Raw genomic sequence first — 21,622 nt, 5'->3', positions numbered from 1 at the left:
TGCTATACTATGACTTTTTTTCATGATTCTTGATGACATACTATACTATGACTTTTTTTCATGATTCTTGACGACATACTATACTATGACTTTTTTTCATTATTCTTGACGACATACTATACTATGGCATTTTTTATGATTTTTGACGACATACTATACTATGACTTTTTTTCATGATTCTTGACAACATACTGTACAATGGCATTTTTTCATGATTTTTGACGACATACTGTAATATGACTTTTTTTCATGATTCTTGACGACATATTGTACTATGGCATTTTTTCATGATTTTTGACGACATACTATACTATGACGTTTTTTGGTGATTTTTGAAGACATACTATACTCTGACATTTTTTCCTGACTCTTGATGACATACTATACTATGCCATTTGTTTGTGATTTTTGAAAGGCATACCTGTTTTTTTATGACATACTATACTATGACTTGATTTGGTCACAATATTTACAACATACCATACTGTTGTTTTTTCCGTAACAATTTTTAAAACATACTTTACTTTGATGGTTTTGGCTACAATCTTTTACAACATTCTATACCATCACTTTTTTCATATTTGTATAGCATATACTATAACTTACAAATTATTGTATTCTTCCAATTCAAAGTAGAAGCACAAAAAATAAACACTGCAGAGACATCCTGTAGTGCTGATAATCATGCTTTATTAAATCAATAATTGGAGAAAAACTCAAGGAGGCTGCGAAAATAATCAATGCTACAACTCTAACTTCAATCAAAACAAAGTGCAGGGCAACCACACTTCTTCTCGTCCTCGTTGAAGGCAGTGGCGGTTGGTTTCGGCTGCCTGGTGGCGCCCAGCTTGACTGACAGGCCTAAAAACTAACACACAAACACACTGCAGACCTCCAAGAGACAGCTCTGCCTCTGCAAACAAGCACAGGGGGGACTCTACTTTCATGTGATTGGCCAGGTTGATGGTACGACTGAAGAGCCCGAGCGAGTGGTCATTTGCCAGAAGCAGAGCACAAAACAAAAAGAAACACTTGTGCTCAGGGAGTGCAGGCCGCTCGCACTGTGAGCATGTCATCGAAATGGCAGTATGACATAATCAGTCAGAGCGTGAGGTCCAGTCGTCCTGCTTACATGAGGGTAACTGCAAACAGCACTCAGGATCTCACGCTTTAGTTACAATGCAACAGCACCGCAGTGCATTTCTAGTTTTGTCTCTGATTGAGTTAACATCAACAGGGAGCCTCTCTACCTGTTGAGGCAATCTTAGACTTCAACTTATCGTTGAGGCACAGAGTTTAGTTTCTCAGTTTAACAGGGTATTCGTTCCAAGCGGAACTTTCTCCTGTTAAACCACATTTAGTTTCATTTTGTTTCAGTTAATATTATTGTCATAAATAACATTGCATACATTTCCCATAACCGTTAAATTCGGCTATATACATTATGTACATGTCACAGAAAAATGGATCAAAAATCCTAAGTCATCCAATATGGCACATTTTATAACACCTTTAGACTTTAGTCTAGTTTGGCATAAATTAATGTCAAGATTGGTACAAAAATAGTTCATATTTACAAGAACAGAAATCCAGATCGTAATCAAGTCGATTATTTTGCTTAATGAATAAATAAAAAGGCATGGAAGTAGGGAAAAGGGGAAGATAGGAAGATTAGATTTTTTTTTCTTTTTCTTTTATGCTGATCGAATGCTGATGTGAACAGTCGCTGTGTCAGATCCGAGCTCATTAGATAGCTTCAGGGTGTAGGTTCCAGCGTCTTCCTCCTTCACCCCGGTGATGATGAGAGTGGTCAGGTCTTCCGTGGTGTCAATGTGGAAGCGTCCGCCGGCAGTCACCTCAATCTTTCTGCCGCTGCGGGACCACTCGATGTGTTTGGCTTCGCCGGAAAAGGCGCAGGTGACTGTGAGGACTTTGCCTGGTTCAATGCTGATGTCCTCCGGCAGAGCCTCGATCCTGGGAGCAGAACCTGGAAACCACAGCACATATACATCAGTGCACACAGAGATTTTAAAGACAAAATGTTAGTGGCCACATCATTTCACAACAGAGGGAAGTTTTGATTTTCAAAATCAGGTACAAACTAGAACTATCACCTTGTGCTTGTTTGCCTTCATGCATGAGTCAAGTTTGTTACAGTTTCAAGATTAGAGTCACCAATTCAGTGTCTGACCAAAAGTCTCTCCTTCTGTTCCTGAGATATGATGCTGAATAATGACCTTTCTTTATACAAAACATTATGATGTCACAGTGAAGTTGACCTTTGACCTTTTAGATATAAACTGTCATCATTTCATTATATTATCCTGTCTGAAATTTTGTCATTATCAGTGTAAGAATTCTTAAGTTATGGCCAAAAACATGTTTTGTGAGGTCATGGTGACCTTTGACATTTGACCACCAAATTCTAATCAGTCCATCACTGAGTTCAAGTGGACATTTGTGCCAAATTGGAGGGGAATTCCCTCAAGGCCTTATTCAGATATCATGTTCACAAGAATGAGATGAATGCAAGGTCACAGTGACCTTTGACCACCAAATTCTAATCAGTTCATTCTTGACTGGACGTTGTGCCAAATTTGAAGAAATTCTCTCAGAGTGTTCTTGAGATATTACGTTCACGAGAATGTCTCATTCATTACAAAATCCCAGTGACTGTACCTTTGACCGCCAATTTAAAACCAGGTCAAAGTTAAGCCAAAGTGGACGTTTGTGCCAAATTTGAGGTGTTCTTGAGATATTGCATTCATGAGAATAAGACAGATAAGATCACTGACTAACAAATTCTAATCAGTTAATCACTGAGTCTGATTGGACATTTGTGCCAAATCTGAAGAATTTCCCTAGGGTGTTTTTGAGATAACGTGTTTACAAGAATGAGATGGACAAGATCACATTGACCTTTGACCACCAAGTTCTTATCAGTTCATTGACAAGTTTAAGTGGACGTTTGTGTTGAATTTGAATTTCCCTCAAAGCGTTCCTGAATTATTGTGTTTACAAAAAAGGATTTGATGGACAGACAACCCAAAACATAATGTCTCTGTCCACAGCTAGCACAGAGGCATAACAACTGCTAAATCAATGTCTTTGTTTACTTTACACCCCGATTATGACTCATAGTTATTGATTTCAAAATAAAAGCCTTTCAGTCGCCTCTGAATCTAAATGTGGAAGCAACGAATCAAAAGCAAAGCTACTTTTAAAAAGTCACAAACTCACTCTCATCACCAGTCTTACCGATCGCTCTGAACGAGGATCCCTCCATGTGTGAGGACATCTCAGTCAGACTGCTGGAGCTCATGGCGTATGTCTCTGATGTCATGGAGGACATGCTGGACATGGACATGGTCTCAAACTTCATCTCAGCTGCCATGCTGCTGATGGAGCTTGATTCCATCATGGATGACATCATCGCCTGCTGGGCAGAAGACGAGGAAGAGAAAGACGTTGACTCCTCCTTCGTGTGCATTTCTTTCTTCATCATCATGGCTGAGCTCACTGCTGATGAAGACTCTTTGTGACTCATCACCATTGATCCTGATGTGGGTGGAGACAGACAGGTAAATACGTAAATTAGTTCACAGTTAAGGATTTATTCTAATTAGCATAGGATTTAATCTGCATCGATTTTAAGAGGCAGGTACTCACCTTTAAGTGCCACTTGCTGTTCACGGTAGGCTTTGACCTTCATGCGTATGGACTGGAACACCTGTCCGGTGAATGAGAAGGAGGATTTGGATACTCCTCCCTCTGATGTCATCTCACAGATGTACTCTCCCTGATCACTGTCTGCCAAATCATGGATCAGGAGGCTGCAGGAGCCCTCAGAGTAGTGCATCTCAAAGCGACTGCTCTGTGAAAGCCTCCTCCCGTTGATGTACCACACCACCTCCCTGACGCTGCTCTCACAGACGCAGGACATCCTCACCGAACCCTCACTGGCCTCGGCTGTTAGCTGACTCAGGACCCTGGGAGGTTTCGGGGTTGGGGATTTGACGGTGGGTGGAGACACAACCCTCTTGGGGGACAAGCTAGGAGGAGGGGACTTCATCCTAGGAGGTGATTTGATCCCCTCGGGCTCAGGGGACTTTAAGGCCCTTGGTGATTTGATGCCTGCAGGTTCTGGGGACTTGATACCTTTTGGTGTTTTGATTCCCGCAGGTTCTGGAGATTTGATACCTTTTGGTGTTTTGAGTCCTGCAGGTTCCGGAGATTTGACACCACGAGGTGATTTTACTTCCTCGGGCTCCGGTGACTTCACACTCTCTGGAGACTTGAGTGGTGGTGGAGGTGACTTGAGTCTGGGTTCTGGAGATTTTATACCCCGTGGTGACTTCACTCCCTCAGGTTCGGGAGATCTGACACCTGGAGCTGGTGATTTGACACCTGGAGCTGGTGATTTGACACCTGGAGCTGGTGATTTGACACCGGGTGCTGGAGAGGGTGCGGCTGGCTCAGGAGACTTAATGCTCCTTGGAGACTTAATTCCCTCTGGTTCAGGAGATTTCACACTTGGTGTGGGTGACTTCACACCTGGTGTCGGTGACTTCACACCGGGAGCAGGAGACGTTGGTTCAGGAGACTTCACACTTGGAGCTGGTGATTTAACTGAAGGCTCAGGTGACTTGACGCTTGGGACAGGGGAGGTTACGGAAGGAGTAGGCGATTTGACTGAAGGCTCTGGTGACTTCACACTGGGAGTGGGTGACTTTACAGATGGCTCAGGGGATTTGACAGCCTTGACCTCCTCTTTGGGAGCTGGTCTGCGGATGGTCAAGGTGAAGTGAGCCTCTTGCCTGCCTGCTGAGTTCTCTACCACCACCGTGTAACTGCCCTCATCGGAGGCCATCACAGAGGAGATCTCCATGCTGGACTTGTACTGAGTGGTGGTGACCTGGATGCGGTGAGTTGAGACAATGGTTCTGCCCTCGTACATCCATATTACAGTAGGTGCAGGCTCCCCATCGATATCACAGGAGAATCTGGCTGTCTCTCCCTCTGCAACTGTCACAGACTGGGGCTTGGTGAGGATTCTGGCAGGAAGAGAAGGCTTCACCTTAAGCACAGCAACTTCCTCAGCAACAGCAGCAGAAGTCGACTTCAGTTTAGCTTCAGTTGTGGTGTGTTTCCCAGTCAGAGAAAACTTTTCAGATGAGTATGAGGAATCAGATGATAGGTATTCGGCAGATGCATACTTGACAGATGAATCAAGCCTCTCAGCAGAGGAGTACCTCTCAGCAGAGGAGTACCTCTCAGCAGAGGAGTACCTCTCAGAGGAGGCAGCGTATCTCTCACGTGTGGAAACCTCACGTGTCTCAGTTAGCTTAGTCTTGCTCTCTTCAACCTCAAAATGGGTCTGAGTAGCATAGCCAGTTTTGAAGTGGGTGGTGTGATAGTGATCAGTTCGAGTGACTTCAGGGACATATCCTTTGAGAACATCCTCATCCCTGCGGCGAGAGGAGAAGGTGGTGTAGCCGCCACCTGCCACATCAAGGGTGGCATAGTCGGAAGCTTCTCCCCTAGAGTTGGTGCATTCACAGCGGTATGTGCCACTGTCCTCCTCATGGCAGTCCAGAATAGTGATGGACAAAACACCACTCATGTTGGTGAAGACATATTTCTCACTGCTTTCAGAGATTTCTGTTCCATTGTGGAACCACTTGACCTCGGCCTCTGGTTTGCTCTGGATGTTCAGGGTGAATTTCGTGTCTTGGCCAATTGGTACACGATGAGAGCGCATCCTAACAGTCACACGGGGAGCGTGATCCAGACTGAAAGGTGTCTGGGTAACCACCTGGTATTTCCTCTCAGCCTTTATAGCAGCCTTTCTGGCCTCATAGCGGGACATGATGTCGAAGCGGGCAGACCGCTCAAACCTGGAGGAGGAGCGGGATGACCTTTCAACAGACCTGATGGGGCTGGGAGAGCGGGGACGGGTCCTCTCAGGGGTGGGAGACCTTCTTGCAACAACCTCTCCCTCTACTTCCACAGGCATGGCCCGTGATGGTCTGATCAGCTCTGAGACTGGACGCATGAGCTCAATGTATGTGGGAGACAGTGACCTTCGCCTCCTCGTGTACTGAGAAATAGTGCGTTTCTTCTTTGTCTCAGTAACCTCAGCAGCCTCATGTCTGACCTCCTGCCTTCTCTCTTCACGTTCCACGGCACGCCGCTCAACGCGAACAGGGCTGCCTGTAGGAGAGGCAGAAAAGCCAAGCTCCAGTTCATCCTCCAGCATCATTTTCTCTTCCTCTGTTCTCCTCATGGAAAGATAGTCATCCACAGGCATCAGCAGCTCCTCGTCACTAAGATCTCCCAATGATCTCCTTCTGGATCTGTAAGAGATCTCAGATTCAGGAGAAGGTGAACGGCGAGCAGGCCTAACAGTCTCCAAGTCATCCAGAGTGAGTTTTGGAATACGCCACCTTGGCCTGTACTGGTCAGTGATTCTCGGGAGGGGCATGACGTAGAACTGCTCCCACCTGGACAGACGAATACGTCTCTGCCTCTTCTGCACAATCCTCTCCATCCTCTCTGGAATCTCATACTGGTCTCTCAGTTTTCTATACCACTTCATGTCGGACAGAGCCACAAACTGTTTGATAGTTTTGTCCTCATCCAGGGCTCTAGGATCATGAACCACAGGCTCAGGGATCTCATATGGCATAAAGATCCTCCTCTCCTCCTCCAGCCTCTTAGTCTCAGTCTTCTCAACTGTGATGTCGAACTCACCCTCAACGTTCTTGGTGCTCACTGCAGGCTTGTACATCTCTGCAGCAAAGTTAAGTGCCTCCTGAGCTGTGGGGTTTAGAGGTACAAGCTCCTTAGTGGCAACAATATGCTGAGCCATCTTGTTGGTCTTTTCAATTTGTTTCTGTACGTGTAGGTATTTCTCCTCCTCGCTCTTGTACTCTCTCCTGGTGTAGGTGAGGCGGTCCACCTGCAGTGTAGCCTGGCAGCTTGCAGAGCCAGCAGAGTTGGTTGCTGTCACCTTGTACACACCAGAGTCCTCGAGCAGAGTATCTCTGATGTACAGGACATAGTGGTCAACGTCCTCCTGTATGACAACGACCTTTGGACCAAACTGAAGTGGATGACTGTCCTTCTCCCATTTCAGAGTGGGAGTGGGGACTCCTGAGACTCTGAGCTCGAAGTGGACACTATGTCCCTCAACACAGTCAACATTAGCCAGCAGGCGTTTGAACATGGGCCTCATAGTTTCCTCCATTACAGGATGAGGTGTCACAGTGAGACGGGCTGTGCAGCTGTCTTCTCCAAACTTGTTGTGAGCCATGACGGTGTATTCTGCATCATCACTTAAGTCCAGGTTGTGGATCATCAGCTGGTAAAGACCCTTATCGCTGGTGAACGTGTACTTGGTGTCATCTTCACCTGGCTTGATTTTCTCTCCATTCTTGAGCCATGTGACATGAGGCTCCGGGTGCACGGTAATGGTGACACCAAAGCGCACATCTTCACCGATGTAGGCAGAGCGATTGTAGAGAGGCAAAGTGAACTCTGGTGGTCTCTGCAGGAGTTTCGTCTTGTCGACTCTCTTCCTCAGTTTCTTGATGGTGCGACTAAGGTAGTACTCTCTGATGCTCCTCACTGTCTCAACAAAGAGCTCTCCATAAGCACTGTCCTCTCCATCGTCACTCACCACCTTGCACCTGTACACACCATCATCACTCTCTTCAATGTCCTTTACATAGATGCTGGCAAAACCATTGCTGTAAGTGATTTCATACTTGGCGCTTGCATGTAGCTGACGGGTACCGTGATACCATGTCACCTGTGTACTCTTGTCAAAGTTGGTGATGCTACAAGTAAATCTGACATGGCCACCTTCTTCAGCTGAACCATGCATGACTGGACCACTGCGAAGGCCATGGTACTCAGTTCCAATCTTCACTCTACCCACAGCCAATCCTCTCTGGTTCTTGAAGGCGCCACCGTAGGCCACACGAGCTGATGATACAATAGTATCTACCCTCTTTACCAGAGTCTGGTAGTACCTTCTGTGTCTCAGTGTCCTAATGATCTTGTTGCTGACATGCTCAATCTTCATCTTGAGCCATGGGTGCTCCAGAGCCTCGTGGGCTGTCATACGGAGCTTCATGTCCTTGACTAAAAGTCTGTCTATAAAGTCCATAGCTTCCAAGCTGATGTCCTTGAATGCTTCACTGTCAAAGATGTACTCACAGTTGGAGATGTTCTCAATCATCTTTGTAGTGGACTCTGCCGCAAATGGATTAAGGCCACTAAGCAAAACGTAGGCCATTACGCCAACAGACCACATATCAGTGGCTGTTGTGACCAGGTCATGACGGTGGACCTCAGGGCCACAGTACTCGGGAGCTGAGAACAGCATTCTGATGTTTTCTCCTGGCACCAGCAGCCTAGCCTGGCCCATCTCAATAATCTTTATGGTGGTGCTTTTCCTGGTGGTGTAGACAATGTTGTCTGGGCGGATATCAAAGTGGCCGAAGTTGTGGCTATGCAAGAACTTGAGGGCAGAGCAGACTTGTCTCAGGTACCGGACAATCTCCTGCTCTGTCAGCTCGAAGTTGCTCGTGCCAAGGCGCTCAAAGATGTCAACTCCAGAAATGAATTCAAAGATGAGGATAATCTCCTCCATGCTTTCAAAGTATTCATGTAGATAGATGATATTCTTGTGCCTTGCTATGTTAAGGGCCTCAATTTCTCTGAGAACCAACTCACGGTCGGTTCCTCTGACCTTGATGAACTTGGCCATGAAGGTCTTCTTTGTGGCAATCTCCGTGCAGCGGTGGACCACTCCAAACTGGCAGCGAGAGAGTTCCTCAGAGATGATGTACTTGGAGGACAGCTCCTTCACCTTGTAGAACAGAGCCTCCTCCTTGGTGACCTCTCTGGCTTCGTCCACTTCCTCATCATAATTCCTAATCACAGACTTGTCCTCCTTTGTGGTGATGGGCTCAGTTGGCTCAGAAGGATGGCTCAGGCCAAACTGGTTTTCGGCAATGACGCGGAACTGGTACTTGGTCTTTCCAAATATGTTGATGATGGTGATGCTGCAGTCAGTGGTCTGTCCAGCTCGGATCCACCTGTCAGCAGTGGTGGGACACTTCTCCACAATGTAGCTAATGATGTCACTTCCACCATCACTGGCAGGGGGTTCCCAGGTCAAGGTGATGGAGTCCCGAGCAATGTCACTGACAACCAGTCCCTTTGGAGCATCAGGTATGTCAGCAACGTTCACCTCAATGGTTTGCTTGTCTGTACCAAACCTGTTCTTTGCTGTAATGATGTAGTAGCCAGTATCCTTCCTCTCCATTCCCTTCATGAACACCAGAGAGGTGAAAGATCTGGTGGTGATGACCTGGTAACGAGGAGAGTTGGAGAGGATCTCCTGACCCTTCTGCCAAACGACTGCTGGCTCAGGCTTGCCAGAGATGGGGATCTTGATGGTGATGCGCTCACCACAGACAGCATGGACTGCTCCCATTCCCTGAAGCTCCTCAGGCAGGTGGATCCTAGCAGGAACTGGAATTCAAATGACAAAAAGCATTAGTTTGATTTCTTTGAGATTATTTTTCTTTTTAAGGAACAGCAGCTGGAGAGGACATCACTCAGTGGATACTGGAAAAAATGAGCGATCATTAATTTACACTATCAAAATTATATCATTACCTTCAACCTCAAGGTTGGCCGTTGTAGAGATGGACCCTGAGGGGTTGGTTGCTCTGACTTGGTAAACTGCGGCATCATTCTCATCAGCGGCAGTGATGATCAGCTGGTAGTAGCCTCCCTTGAACTCCAAGGCTTTGATCTTGGCTCCATCTGCCTGGATCTCCTTTCCATTGCGGTACCATTTCACCAAAGGTTTTGGATGTCCCATCACCTTGTAACAGGAAAAATAACCAAGTTAAATAATGCTTGTGGTGATGGAATTGAGTGACTGAATGAAACTGATGTCAATCTTCTCAATGGGTTCTTGGTATCCCTTCAACACTTACACGACAATCACTTGTAGTTTTGTCACTTCTAGACCTTCATGAACATAGACACAGCATGTGAATTTGCGAAATTTGCGAAAATGCAATGTAGCTGAAATAAACTACCTTGGTGACAAAGGTGGCATTGTTGTGGTATTTGATGGTCATGTCCCTGATCTCCTCCCTGAACGCGGGAGCACGAGGAGCCTGGTCAGACTTGGGGATGACAGGTGCTGAAATCTCACTCCAGTCGCTCTCACCGCCCATGTTCTCACACTTGACGCGGAACTCATACTCAAAGCCCTCGATCAAGGCTTTGACCTCAAAGCTGGTCTCGGCAATCTTCTTACTGGTTACTGACATCCACTTGTTCTGCTTCTTCTCACGTTTCTCCAGGTAGTAGCCGGTGATTTTAGCTCCACCGTCGCTGGTTGGAGGTTTCCAGCAGACGACACAGGAGTCCTTGGAGGAGCTGATGATGAAGGGCTGTTGTGGGATGCCAGGTTTTTCTAAGAGATAAACAGGGAATGTTACTGTAGTGGTCTACATATCTGAAGTTCGTCCTGCCTCTCTGCAATGACATTATAGAGGAAAAACTACTTACCAAATGGACTCTTGATGATGACCACCGATGGGATCTCCAGGGACTCACTGACTCCATATTGGTTCTGGGCAGAGACTCTGAAGTAGTAGCCGGCATTCTCAGTCAGGTTGGGGACACGGCATGTGGTGCCAGAAACGGAGGAGGACACCAGGTGCCACTGCTCGCCTTCTTTGGCCTCGCGTTTCTCCACAATGTAGTTGGTAATCATGGAGCCTCCATCGTCCTTGGGTGTCTTCCAGCTGATGACAACCGAGCTCTTCAGCAGAGCCTCAACAATAACAGGGCCCTCAGGAGCGCATGGTTTATCTGGGGAAAAAAACAAAACAAAAAAAAGGAATAAGTAACAGCTCTTGTGTTTTATTCAAATACATACATGTAGTAATGATGATAATATATGTAGATAATATAGATGTCTTCACTGTAGGATCATATTATTTGATATTTAAACCTGTTGTCAGTTGTCTAGTATTACCTTGGATTTCAACACGGAGCACAGTGTCGATGGTTCCAAATACATTGCTGAGCTGCACCTTGTAGCGACCAGCGTTGGTCTTCCTCTGGGCGTTCCTCACCACCAGGTGGGTGTAGCTTTCGGTGTTTTCAATAATTACATTCTCGGATGCGTTCAGAGGCTTCTTGCCATAGAACCACATGATCTGGGGGATGGGACGTCCAATGTAGACAACATGGAGACGGAGGCTGGTGCCAGCTCCAGCGTAGTACTTCTCCTTCAGAGGGAAGCCAGGGTGGAACTGCGGCGGCGCCTGCAGACGCAGTTTGCCACTGGTCTCGATCTCTCCGGCTTCGTTGATGGCCCTGCAGGTGTACAGGCCCTCATCTTCCTGCTCGTCTGTCAGGATGCTCAGGGAGTGGTTGCGGCCATCTGAGCTCATCTTGTACTTACGGCTCTGGATCAGCTCTTTACCGTAGCGGTACCACTTGATCTCAGGCAGAGGTCTTCCAATGATGCCACAGGTGAGGGTGCCGGACTCGCCAAGCTTGGTGGTTACATCTTGGATCTCTTCCTTCAAAGCTGGAGCCTCACCAACTGCAAAAGCAAATGCAAAGCTTGATTTAATCTGAGTTTTTTATGCTTTTTCCTACCTCTGTGTGTACTGTACATAAGGTCTGCTGACATGCAAACATCTTGATTTAGTAACATGAAATTCAACTTCACATGATCTAGTGTTTAACTTTGTAAGGACCAATGTCACATTACAAAGTTAGTGAGATTTATTTCTAAATTCTGCAGCAGCTCACCGCTCAGTTTGGTCTTGATGCCCATGGGTGTGCGGCGAGGTCGGCTCAGTCCAGTCTCATTCTCAGCAAAGATTCTGAACTCGTACTCGGTGGCCTCCATCAACCCGCCCATGGTGAACTGACGATCCTTGGAGCGCTCTTTGTTACATTTTTTCCAGGCACTTTCTCCAGCCTGCCTGAACTCAATCCAGTAGCCCAGAATCTCCTTGCCGCCGTCATGCTCTGGCCTGAGCCAGTGGATGGTGATGGAGTCCTTGGTGATGGAGATGATGTCGATCTCCCCTGGTTGGCTGGGTTTGTCTTGAAGGAGAGAGACAAGAGCAGATTAATACTCTTACAGAAAGTGTAAGAGAAAGAGTGTTGAAACCAGTTCTACACGGTCCCACAAATTAACTAAAATTATCATAAGCTAAGACAAAATGTCCTTCAAATTCACTTTATTACTCAACAATTTATTCATGCGGAAATTAGTATCGTGATATAAACTCACCAAATGGATCTTTGCAGACCACAGACTCTGAGGCAGGACCAGGCTCGCTCTGCCCGATGTCATTCTGAGCCACCACTCTGAACATGTACTCAGCATCAGGGATGAGACCGGTGACATTGTACATAGTGGTGGTGATGTGGGTCTTGTTGTGTCGGACCCACTTCTCTGTCGAAACCTCTCTCCTCTCCACATAGTATCCCGTGACGCGGGAGCCTCCATCATCCCGGGGCCGGGCCCAGGACAGAGACACCGTGGTCTTGGTCACGTCCATAATCTCTGGTGGGTTGCCGGGAGGTTCTGGTGCGCCTGGAGGTAAAGCAAGTTGTTAGGGAAATCAGTGTTTACAACTACACTTGTAAACACACATACTGACATCAGAATTACGGATATATGGAAATGTGTCTGTTAAGTAAATTATTTGACCAACATGTAGACAATGCAACTTTTGACAAACATCAGTTGAGACTACAAATGTAAACAATCACAGAAAAAATACTCACAAAGTGGCGTTTTTGGTGTGACAGCCTCATCAGACTTGAGAGATCTGCTAATGCCAAACTGGTTTTCGGCAGAAACCCTGAAGTGGTACTGCACATTCTCCTTCAGACCCTTCACCACCAGAGAACTCTCAGTTACCCTGGAGTCGACTGTGTACCAGGCAGCCTTGGGTACCTCCCTTCTTTCCACAATGTATCCCAGGATGTCGGAGCCGCCATCATCGGATGGTGGCCTCCAGCTGACCCGCACTGATCTGACCTGAATGTCATCAAACTCCAGAGGGCCCTCTGGGGCATCAGGGCGACCAATCACCTTCACCTGGAGGCAAGAGATACACAAAAAGTTTAGTTCAAACTATTCCAAGCGTATGTATTTTTATTGTTTTACTTCTGATCATGAAGTATCTGCTGGATGACTCGCTCACCTTGATGTACACGGCCTTCCTGCCGCATTTGTTCTCCAGCACCAGGTCATAGGTACCAGTGTCGTCTTTGTGTGCCTCTTTGATGACCAGCTCGGTGATGTCATCATGGGTGGCGATCATGGCCCGATGAGAGATGTCACGACCGTCCTTGGTCCACTTGCATGTAGGGATAGGTTTACCCTTGATGGGCACAGACAGACGAACGACTCCGCCCTGCCGCACCACATAGCCCTCCTCGTATTTACGATCAAGCACGTAGTCGGGATAATCTGAAGAAGACAGAGATTAAATTTGTGTCATTTAAATTACAGGTTAAGTCAGTAAAATAATGTTTATTTGACTGTAAAATCAAACTATAAATGACGGTATTTTACCAAGCATCTCCTGGACTTTAACCACTCCAGGAATCTCAGCGGACTCCCCAGAACCACCAGCATTGCAGGCAATGATCCTGAACTTGTACTCAGCACCCTGGGGCATGTGAGTGAGGGTGTACTCGCACATCTTTGTGGGCGTGGTGTTGCACAGCGTCCATTCCACCTGGTCCACCTTCTGCATCTCGATAAAGTACCCAGTAACAATAGAACCACCCTCCTCTTCGGGTGGCAGCCAGGCCAGAGATACTGAAGACCTGGTGGTGTCGGTGACTCTGGGCTGAACTGGAGGACCTGGAGGCTCTGTTACAAAACACAGAGACCTTTGGTTAATATTCTGACTCCACACTGGGAAGATTCATCTAAAATCGTGAGTTTTGCAACACCTACCAATGGGATCCATGGCAACAGTGATGGCAGAGCTCTCGCTGGGTTTGCCGGCTCCTCTGGAGTTGACGGCAGTGATACGATGTTCATACTCCAGGCCCTCAATCAGGCCAGAGGAGCGGTACCTGGTCATGGTGACAAGGTTCTTGTTGATCTTCAGCCACCTGTCAGAACGGGCCTCCTTACGCTCAATGATATAGCCAGCAATGGTGGAGCCACCATTGTCCACGGGTGGTTGCCAGGTCAGGGTCATGCCCTCGTGAGTGACATCAAGCACCTCTGGCTTGCTGGGAGGTCCAGGGATGGCTACACATGAAATCAAATTAACAGATCAATTGAAATACTGCAGGGCCAAAAATAACTGTTCACACGTAAATAAAAGAGATTCACGTGAAGTACACATACAAATGAAATAACATACAGAAGAACAGAAAGACTATACTTATGATAGGAAGAGAACTCACTCTTTTCGCTCTTGCACTCTACCACCTCTGACTGCAGGAAGCCACCAACACCAAAGCGATTCATGGCTGCAACACGGAACACGTACTCGGTTCCCTCAGTGAGTCTGGTGAACTTGAAGCAGGGTCGGGTCACAGACTCTGAGATGGTGACCCAGCCTGGGCGGTGGGCATCGCGCTGTTCCACCACATAGCCGCTGACGTTGGCACCACCGTCCTTCTCTGGGGGTTCCCAGCTGATTGTGACCGATACGCCGTCATTCTCCTCGATCTTCACTGGACCAACTGGGATGCCAGGTTTGTCTGGATGGGCACAAGAAGTCGCGGGTTAGAATCTAGTAATTTTTTTTGCATGTATGCAATAATTGCACTGTAAGAGACACAACTTATTCATGTATAATCTTCATTTGTCCTTACCCAGAATGATGACCTTGATGACCTCGGTTGCCATGCCAATGGCATTCTTCACCTCAAGCGTGTAGTCTCCTGTGTCGTTGATGGTGGTCTCACGGATGACGAGGTGAGTGTATTTTCCGTTGCTGTCAATCTTGATGCGGTCCAGGGTGTCCTTCAGTTTGACACCACCAAAGAACCAGGAGCAGACTGGCTGTGGTTTGGCCCTTATGGGGATGTTGAGGTCAATGGGTTTGCCACGGTGCACATGGACGATCTTCTGAGGAATGCTGGTCATGTCGATCTTGGGCATCACTGGAAAACACAGGGCAGAAATGACGTGTTTAATATATTTGATTGATTTCTGTGAATTCTGTGAAGTTTCAGTGAAGGTAAAAGTGGTTGTGTGATGATTTGTGGCTGTGTGTCTTACCCTTGATATCCTGGATGGTGACCGGGGTGACAGTGTCCATGGGCTCGCTGGCTCCCCTGCTGTTGGTGGCTCGCAGTCTGAAAAGGTACTGGTCGTTCTCCGTCAGAGACTGGATGGTGTGCTGGGTCACTGAGGCTTTGACTGTTGCGACGGTACTCCACCTGTCCGAGCCTGCCTTGCATGCCTCGATGATATATCCTGACAGCCTGCTGCCACCATCGTATAGTGACTTCTCCCAGTGCAGAGTGACTGAGGACTTGGTGACATCAATGATCTGGAGGTTCTGAGGCACTGACGGCACATCGCACACCAGCACAGCCTCGGATGTCTCACAGGGCTCGCCAACACCATATATGTTCTCTGGCAGGACTCTGAAGAAGTAGTGCACTCCCTCCTCCAGACCAGAGATCCTGAACAGGGTCTTCCTACACTCAGTGGTGACGGTCTTGTATGACTTCATGTTGGCTTCACGCTTCTCTATGATGTAGTTGCTGACATGAGCACCACCATCAATGCTTGGGACGTCCCAGGTGATCACGACAGACTCCTTGGTGTAGTCCTTCACGTTCACAGAACTTGGAGGACCAGGAGTGTCTGCAGGAGAGAGACGAGTTGAGGAAGAGAAGATATTAGTGTGTTTTTTGTGTCTTTTAGTGTGTCTTTACGTGTACCTTTTTATAAAGATTCAGCCTGGAATATTTGGCATCTGTTAAGACTTGGGATGACCTACCGTAGACCTTAACCAGGATGGTGGCAGTTTTCTTGCCGGATGGGTTCTCTGCCTCCACAACGTATTTTCCAGAGTCGTAGCGGTTGACCTTCTCCACCATCAGTGAGGTGTAGCTGTCGGTGGTCTCAATGTAGCCGCGGCTCTGCAGCTCCACGCCTGTCTTCCTCCAAGCAACTACTGGTAACGGCCGGCCAGAGACAAATACAATCAAACGCAGGGTTCCTCCAGCGCGCAAACACACCGTTTTCTTCAGGTCATCGTGCAGCTCCAGGTCTGGCATTTCTGAGAGGGTCGAACAGAGTAAAAGGAGAGTCTGATGATGCTGCAACTGCCATGTAACAAGCTGGAATATGGCACTGATAAAGATTTGTCACTGGAATAAGCAAGAAGTTTGCTTGGAAAACACAATGCTGACAAAACATTTACTTTCTGTCATAATCCAAATTCAAGAATTAGCTGTTGTGACTCACCAACTTTCTCCAGAGGCTCAACCTCGGCACTAGGTTCACTGAACTCGCCAGTGCCTTTGTCGTTGACAGCAGCTACTCTGAATCTGTACTTCTTATTGGCTGCCAGGCCGGCGGCCACATACTCTGTGTTCTTGATGGCTTTGGCGTTGGCACGGTACCACTGCTCAGAGCCCTCCTCTAGGATCTCCACAAAGTAGCCGGTGACGTCTGAGCCGCCGTCGTACATGGGCCTGGTCCAGGTCATGCTGATGCTGTGCTTGGTTGTGTCAGTGATACGAGGTACTGATGGAGGAGCTGGGGTATCTGGGAGTACACAGACATAAATATGTTGTATTTCTACTTGTCCAAACATCATTCCATCAAATGGAAAATAATCAATTTCTTGAGAAAATTTTGGAATCAAAACGAGAATTTAAAATAAAATTTCAGCTCTAAGATGGTCACCTTTTGCATCAGTTAAGGTTTTTAAGTAAAATCTCTTACATGTGGGGTCTTTGCAGAGGATGTATGCCGAGGCATCACTTGGATGGCTGTCTCCGGCAGCGTTGACAGCTGTCACTCTGAACTGGTACTCGCTTCCCTCCAGCAGGCCGGAGATCTTCAGACGGGTGTCATAGATGGTGTAATTCTTATTCACCCGAGTCCACCTGGTCCAAAAGAGAAATGAAAGTAGAAAGAGATTATGAGAATCAATATTTCAGAAAGTGTAAACTAAAATCTGTCCTTTCGGTTCTTCAGAAGTTGGTCCCACCTGGTACTGCTTTTCTCTCGTTTGTCTACTAAGTAGGTTTTGATCTCGCTACCTCCGTCACTCTCGGGCTTCAGCCACTCAATGATGACATGCTCCTTGCCGACTGCTGTAGCCTCTGGAGTGCCCGGCTGGGATGTGATGGCTGAGGAAGAAGGGCAGAACAGGTCACGGAAATAAGTTTTTGCTCTGTTACATGATGCCTAATCAGAGAATTGATTTCAAAATCTTGCTAATTGTGTATAAATCACTCTTTGGCTCAGCACTCAAATACATCTCTGACATGCTTGTGGCCTATGAAACTTCTATGGCACTGAGGACATCTGTGGTTTGCCGACTGACCTTTTCCAAGAGTTAGGATAAAACATGGTGAAGTAGCACAAACCAGGAATAACCTCCCAGATGATATTAGACAGCCCTGACTCTGAACACTTCTGAGTCAAAGCTAAAACGGTTCCTTTATTCGTGCATATTCCACCCTGTAATGACTGCAAACTTATTTCTAAACTCCATTTTACATAATTTTAAATGACTGTCTGCACTTTTTCTGATTTTAATTAACATTAGACGGTTGCTATGGCACCATCATCAGGAAAATTTAGTTTGGAAGAAAAGGTAAATTTTGCCGCTTACTGTAGGCGTTCCTGGCAATGACAGGCTCGGATTCCAGAGGAACTCCAGGCCCGTACTTGTTGACTCCTCTAACTCTGAAGATATATTCATTGTTCTTGATTAGCCTGGTGCTGACGCACGACAGTGTCTTGCACTCGGTCTCCATAGCAACCCAGTTGAGGCGGCTGGTCTCGCGACGCTCCACGATATAATGGGTGACGCTGTCTCCACCGTCCTCCAGAGGGATCTTCCAGGACACTGTACACTTCTCCTCTGTCACTCTGCTGATCACAAGCTTATCAGCCGGGGCTCCAGGAGTGTCTGGAAGACAGAAAGCGAGAGTTACAGGCAGTTCATACAGTCCAGTGGCACATACATCTACTGCTGCTCTGTTATCATGCAGCAGTGTTTAAAATGATGTGGTGAGAGCTTAATTTATGTGATTTTTTGGCTGCTCACCCAGAACTTTGACGCTGACAGCAGCAGTTTTGGTTCCACTGGCGTTCTTGACGGTCAGGATGTATCTGCCTGTGTCGTATCTGTCACAGTTCTTGATAACAGCCATGGCTCTGGTGGCAGTGTAGGTCAGTGAGTACTTCTCTCCAAGCTCCAAAATCTTGTCGCCCTTTGACCAGTATACTGTAGGCTCTGGTTTGCCGCCCACAGTGCCATCCAGGACCAGGTCGGAGCCAGCCATGACGGTGACGGTCTCGCCCACCAGCTTGCTGTCCAGCTCAGCTTTTGGAGGAGCTGCAGTGAAAAAGAGATGATTAGATCTCATCTCTCATTCTCAATTCAGTTTTTCCCAGTTTTCCATCTATAAATAATATTATATGCTTTATAGAGGAGGAAATGATCAGAAGCCTAAATGATGACAACTTTTAGATTCAAAGCTCATGGTTACCTACAACCTCCTAAATTTGAAATAAAAATGCAAATCCTAATTGTAATGACTTACAGTATTCATCCTTGCATGTGACCGGTCCAGTGACCTCAGAGGGTGCACTGTGGACACCGGCAGCATTCTTGGCAATGACACGGTATTCGTAGGTCTCTCCCTCTCCCAGGTTGCTGACGGTGAAGTAGTTCTCGCTGATAGTTGTGTAGTTGCACTTGAGCCAGCGATTGTCATCCCACTCATCTGTACTGTAGACTTTTCTCTCCACCACATAACCAACAATCTTGCTGCCGCCATCGTTGAATGGCACGGTCCAGCACAACGACACAGAGGAGCGGGTGATGTCGGTCACCTCGGGTTTACCAGGAGGATCTGTAAAGGGAAAAGTTTATTATTAAATTGTAATGCAGCTTTAACCACGCAGGCTTTTCTGAACCAACTGTTTTAGCTGAACAAAGTGAACAAGAAAAGGTGCTATATGGGTGTAATCAGATTAACTAATTAGGGTCTTGATCGACCAAAAGTTTTTGTTGATTATTTGTGAGCTGATGAACATGTCATTGCTTTATGTGGTTAAGTCATTGAAGTTCCCCTCACCAACAGGATTGAGTGCCACCACAGGTCTGGAAGCCTCGCTGGCCTTGCTGAGTCCGGCAATGTTCATGGCGTAGACCCTGAACTGGTACTCCAGGCCCTCAATCAGGTTGGACACCTTGTACTGGCAATCCAGGCAGGGCAGTTTGTTCTCCCTCACCCACAGGATGGTGTTTCTCTCCTTCTTCTCAATCCAGTAGCCTGTCACCTTGCTGCCACCGTCGGCATATGGCAGGTCCCATTTGATGTTGATGGCATTAGCAGATACAGACACCACATCTGGGCGAGTTGGAGGACTCGGAGGAACTGTGGAAATAAAGTGCAGGTGAGAAAAGGGATTCTTTATTTGACCTGGACCTAAATGCATGTACAAAATATGTTAAACCTTCATGTGTATAAAACAAGATGTGTGTTTACTTTTGTATAATTGTTGGTCAAAACTCACCATATGGATGCTCAATGACAACAGCAGCAGACTCAATGGACTTGCTGACTCCGAATTTGTTCTCAGCGCACACTCTGAAGGTGTACTCCATATACTTGGTAAGGTGAGTCACTTTGATGGTGGTTCTCTTCACACTGGAGTTTACTACTTGCCAAGAGGCAGAGCCAGACTCTCGTTTTTCCACGATGTAGTTCGTAATTTCAGAGCCACCATCATCAGCTGGCTCGGACCAGGACAGAGAGCAGGACTCTGAGGAGACTCCAGAAATCTCCACAGGGCCTGTGGGTGGACTTGGTCTGCCAACAACAACCACTGTCACTGTGAATGTCTTCACACCAGCAGTATTCTCCAGGATCAGGTAGTACTTGCCGCTGTCGCTTCTCTTGCTATCTCTCACCATCAAAGTGGTTTCCTCTTTTGTGGATCTGATGACAACTCTGTCAGACTCCTTTAGCTTCATTTCCTCCAGCTTCCAGGTGATCTTGGGTGCAGGCCTGCCACTGATGGGGATGTTGATTGTAAAGGTGTTGGAGAGCTTGCAGATGATGAGCTGGTTGGTGATGCTGCTGAGGTCAGCAGTTGGCTCGATGCGAGGCTCCTTAATGACCACAGAGCTGAATGTGCCCTGAGGTTCGCTGATTCCAGCGTCATTCTTGGCCTTGACTCTGAAGTCATACTCTGTGTTCTCAATCAGACCCTCCAATAGCATCTTCTGGGATTTGGTCTCTCCACCAATAACCCAACGGTCAGTGCCTTTAGCTCTGAATTCAACAATGTAGCCTCTGATGCGGCTGCCTCCATCATGCTCGGGCTTCAGCCACACCAGGGAGGCAGAGGAGTTTGTGGTGTCGACAACATCCAGTCTCTTGGGTGGTGCGGGTTCTTCTGTGGCAATGACGGGCTCTGTCATCTCGTGTGGTTCTCCCTGGCCATACTGGTTAACAGCAGTCACCCTAAACAGATATGGCACACCAATCTCCAGACCAGTGACCCTGAGTGTCTGGCGAGAGGACTTGCTGCTGACCTCCTGCCAGGCCAGGCGGCTGGCTTCGCGCTTGTCCACAATGTAGTGGTGGATTCGGGATCCACCATCATTAGTGGGGGCATCCCACATAACTGTCAAGGCTCCACGGGTAACATCTTTGAAGGTGATAGCTCCTGGAGGCCCGGGAGTGTCCAGCACTTTGACAGTGAATGTGATGGACTTTTGTCCGCTGTTGTTCTCCAGGGAAAGGGTGTATTTGCCAGCTTCATACCTAGTGCAGCCCTCAATGGTTAGTGTAGAGGAGGAATCAGTGGTGTTAACATCAGCCATGACAGGCAGCTCACCATCCACCTTAGACCAGGTGGCAACAGGAGCTGGCTTGCCGCGGAAGGCAATATGGAGGACAACTGTTCCACCATTCTTTACGATGTGAGTCTGCTTGAATTTGGGAGCAATGTCGATCTCAGGTAGTGTAAGTCTGTCCAGAGCTTGAACAGCACTGGGCATCACTGAAGGTTCGCTCTCTCCGCATCCATTCACAGCACTGACCCTGAACTTGTAGAACTCTCCAGGAACCAAGCCCTTCACGGTGTAGCTGGTGTGGATGCAAATCTGGCTGTTTACTCTGTGCCACTCCTCCAGACTGGCCTTACACATATCGATATTGTAGCCAATTATTTCCAGACCGCCATCGAAGACTGGCTTGGTCCATGTCAGGCTGACAGAGGTCTTGGTGGAGTCAGTGACCTGGATAACAAGAAAAGAGCATAGTTTAATGTGAGATTTCTACATTATGATTTCCTTTGTTCCCTTTTCTC

The 21,622-nt window shown here is 47.3% G+C and overlaps 1 protein-coding gene across 26 annotated transcripts in view; it reads right to left on the bottom strand.

Moving 5' to 3' along the window:
- Nucleotides 1-670: 670 nt before the first annotated feature.
- The window catches only part of ttn.2 (titin, tandem duplicate 2), a 248,700-nt gene continuing 227,748 nt past the window's right edge, over nt 671-21,622 (bottom strand). For all 26 annotated transcript variants that reach the window (XM_078174675.1, XM_078174686.1, XM_078174684.1 and 23 more), the window contains 25 exons: nt 19,820-21,551; nt 19,378-19,680; nt 18,841-19,152; nt 18,342-18,632; nt 17,904-18,203; nt 17,274-17,415; nt 17,006-17,169; nt 16,523-16,825; nt 16,053-16,334; nt 15,323-15,916; nt 14,914-15,204; nt 14,500-14,799; nt 14,039-14,341; nt 13,649-13,951; nt 13,275-13,543; nt 12,853-13,168; nt 12,353-12,658; nt 11,863-12,162; nt 11,075-11,650; nt 10,603-10,908; nt 10,125-10,507; nt 9,694-9,904; nt 3,670-9,546; nt 3,259-3,558; nt 671-1,987 (listed from right to left, as the gene is read on the bottom strand). In XM_078174675.1, the coding sequence (XP_078030801.1) occupies nt 1,695-1,987; nt 3,259-3,558; nt 3,670-9,546; nt 9,694-9,904; nt 10,125-10,507; nt 10,603-10,908; nt 11,075-11,650; nt 11,863-12,162; nt 12,353-12,658; nt 12,853-13,168; nt 13,275-13,543; nt 13,649-13,951; nt 14,039-14,341; nt 14,500-14,799; nt 14,914-15,204; nt 15,323-15,916; nt 16,053-16,334; nt 16,523-16,825; nt 17,006-17,169; nt 17,274-17,415; nt 17,904-18,203; nt 18,342-18,632; nt 18,841-19,152; nt 19,378-19,680; nt 19,820-21,551 (14,757 nt within the window). In that variant the 3' untranslated portion in view covers nt 671-1,694. The remainder of the gene's footprint in view (nt 1,988-3,258; nt 3,559-3,669; nt 9,547-9,693; nt 9,905-10,124; nt 10,508-10,602; nt 10,909-11,074; nt 11,651-11,862; nt 12,163-12,352; nt 12,659-12,852; nt 13,169-13,274; nt 13,544-13,648; nt 13,952-14,038; nt 14,342-14,499; nt 14,800-14,913; nt 15,205-15,322; nt 15,917-16,052; nt 16,335-16,522; nt 16,826-17,005; nt 17,170-17,273; nt 17,416-17,903; nt 18,204-18,341; nt 18,633-18,840; nt 19,153-19,377; nt 19,681-19,819; nt 21,552-21,622) is intronic.

Source organism: Epinephelus lanceolatus, chromosome 14 (assembly GCF_041903045.1).
Source record: "Epinephelus lanceolatus isolate andai-2023 chromosome 14, ASM4190304v1, whole genome shotgun sequence".
In the NCBI taxonomy this organism is placed as follows: domain Eukaryota; kingdom Metazoa; phylum Chordata; class Actinopteri; order Perciformes; family Serranidae; genus Epinephelus; species Epinephelus lanceolatus.
Note: the sequence above shows the minus strand (reverse complement) of the source record. Positions and strands in the feature narration are given on the sequence as shown.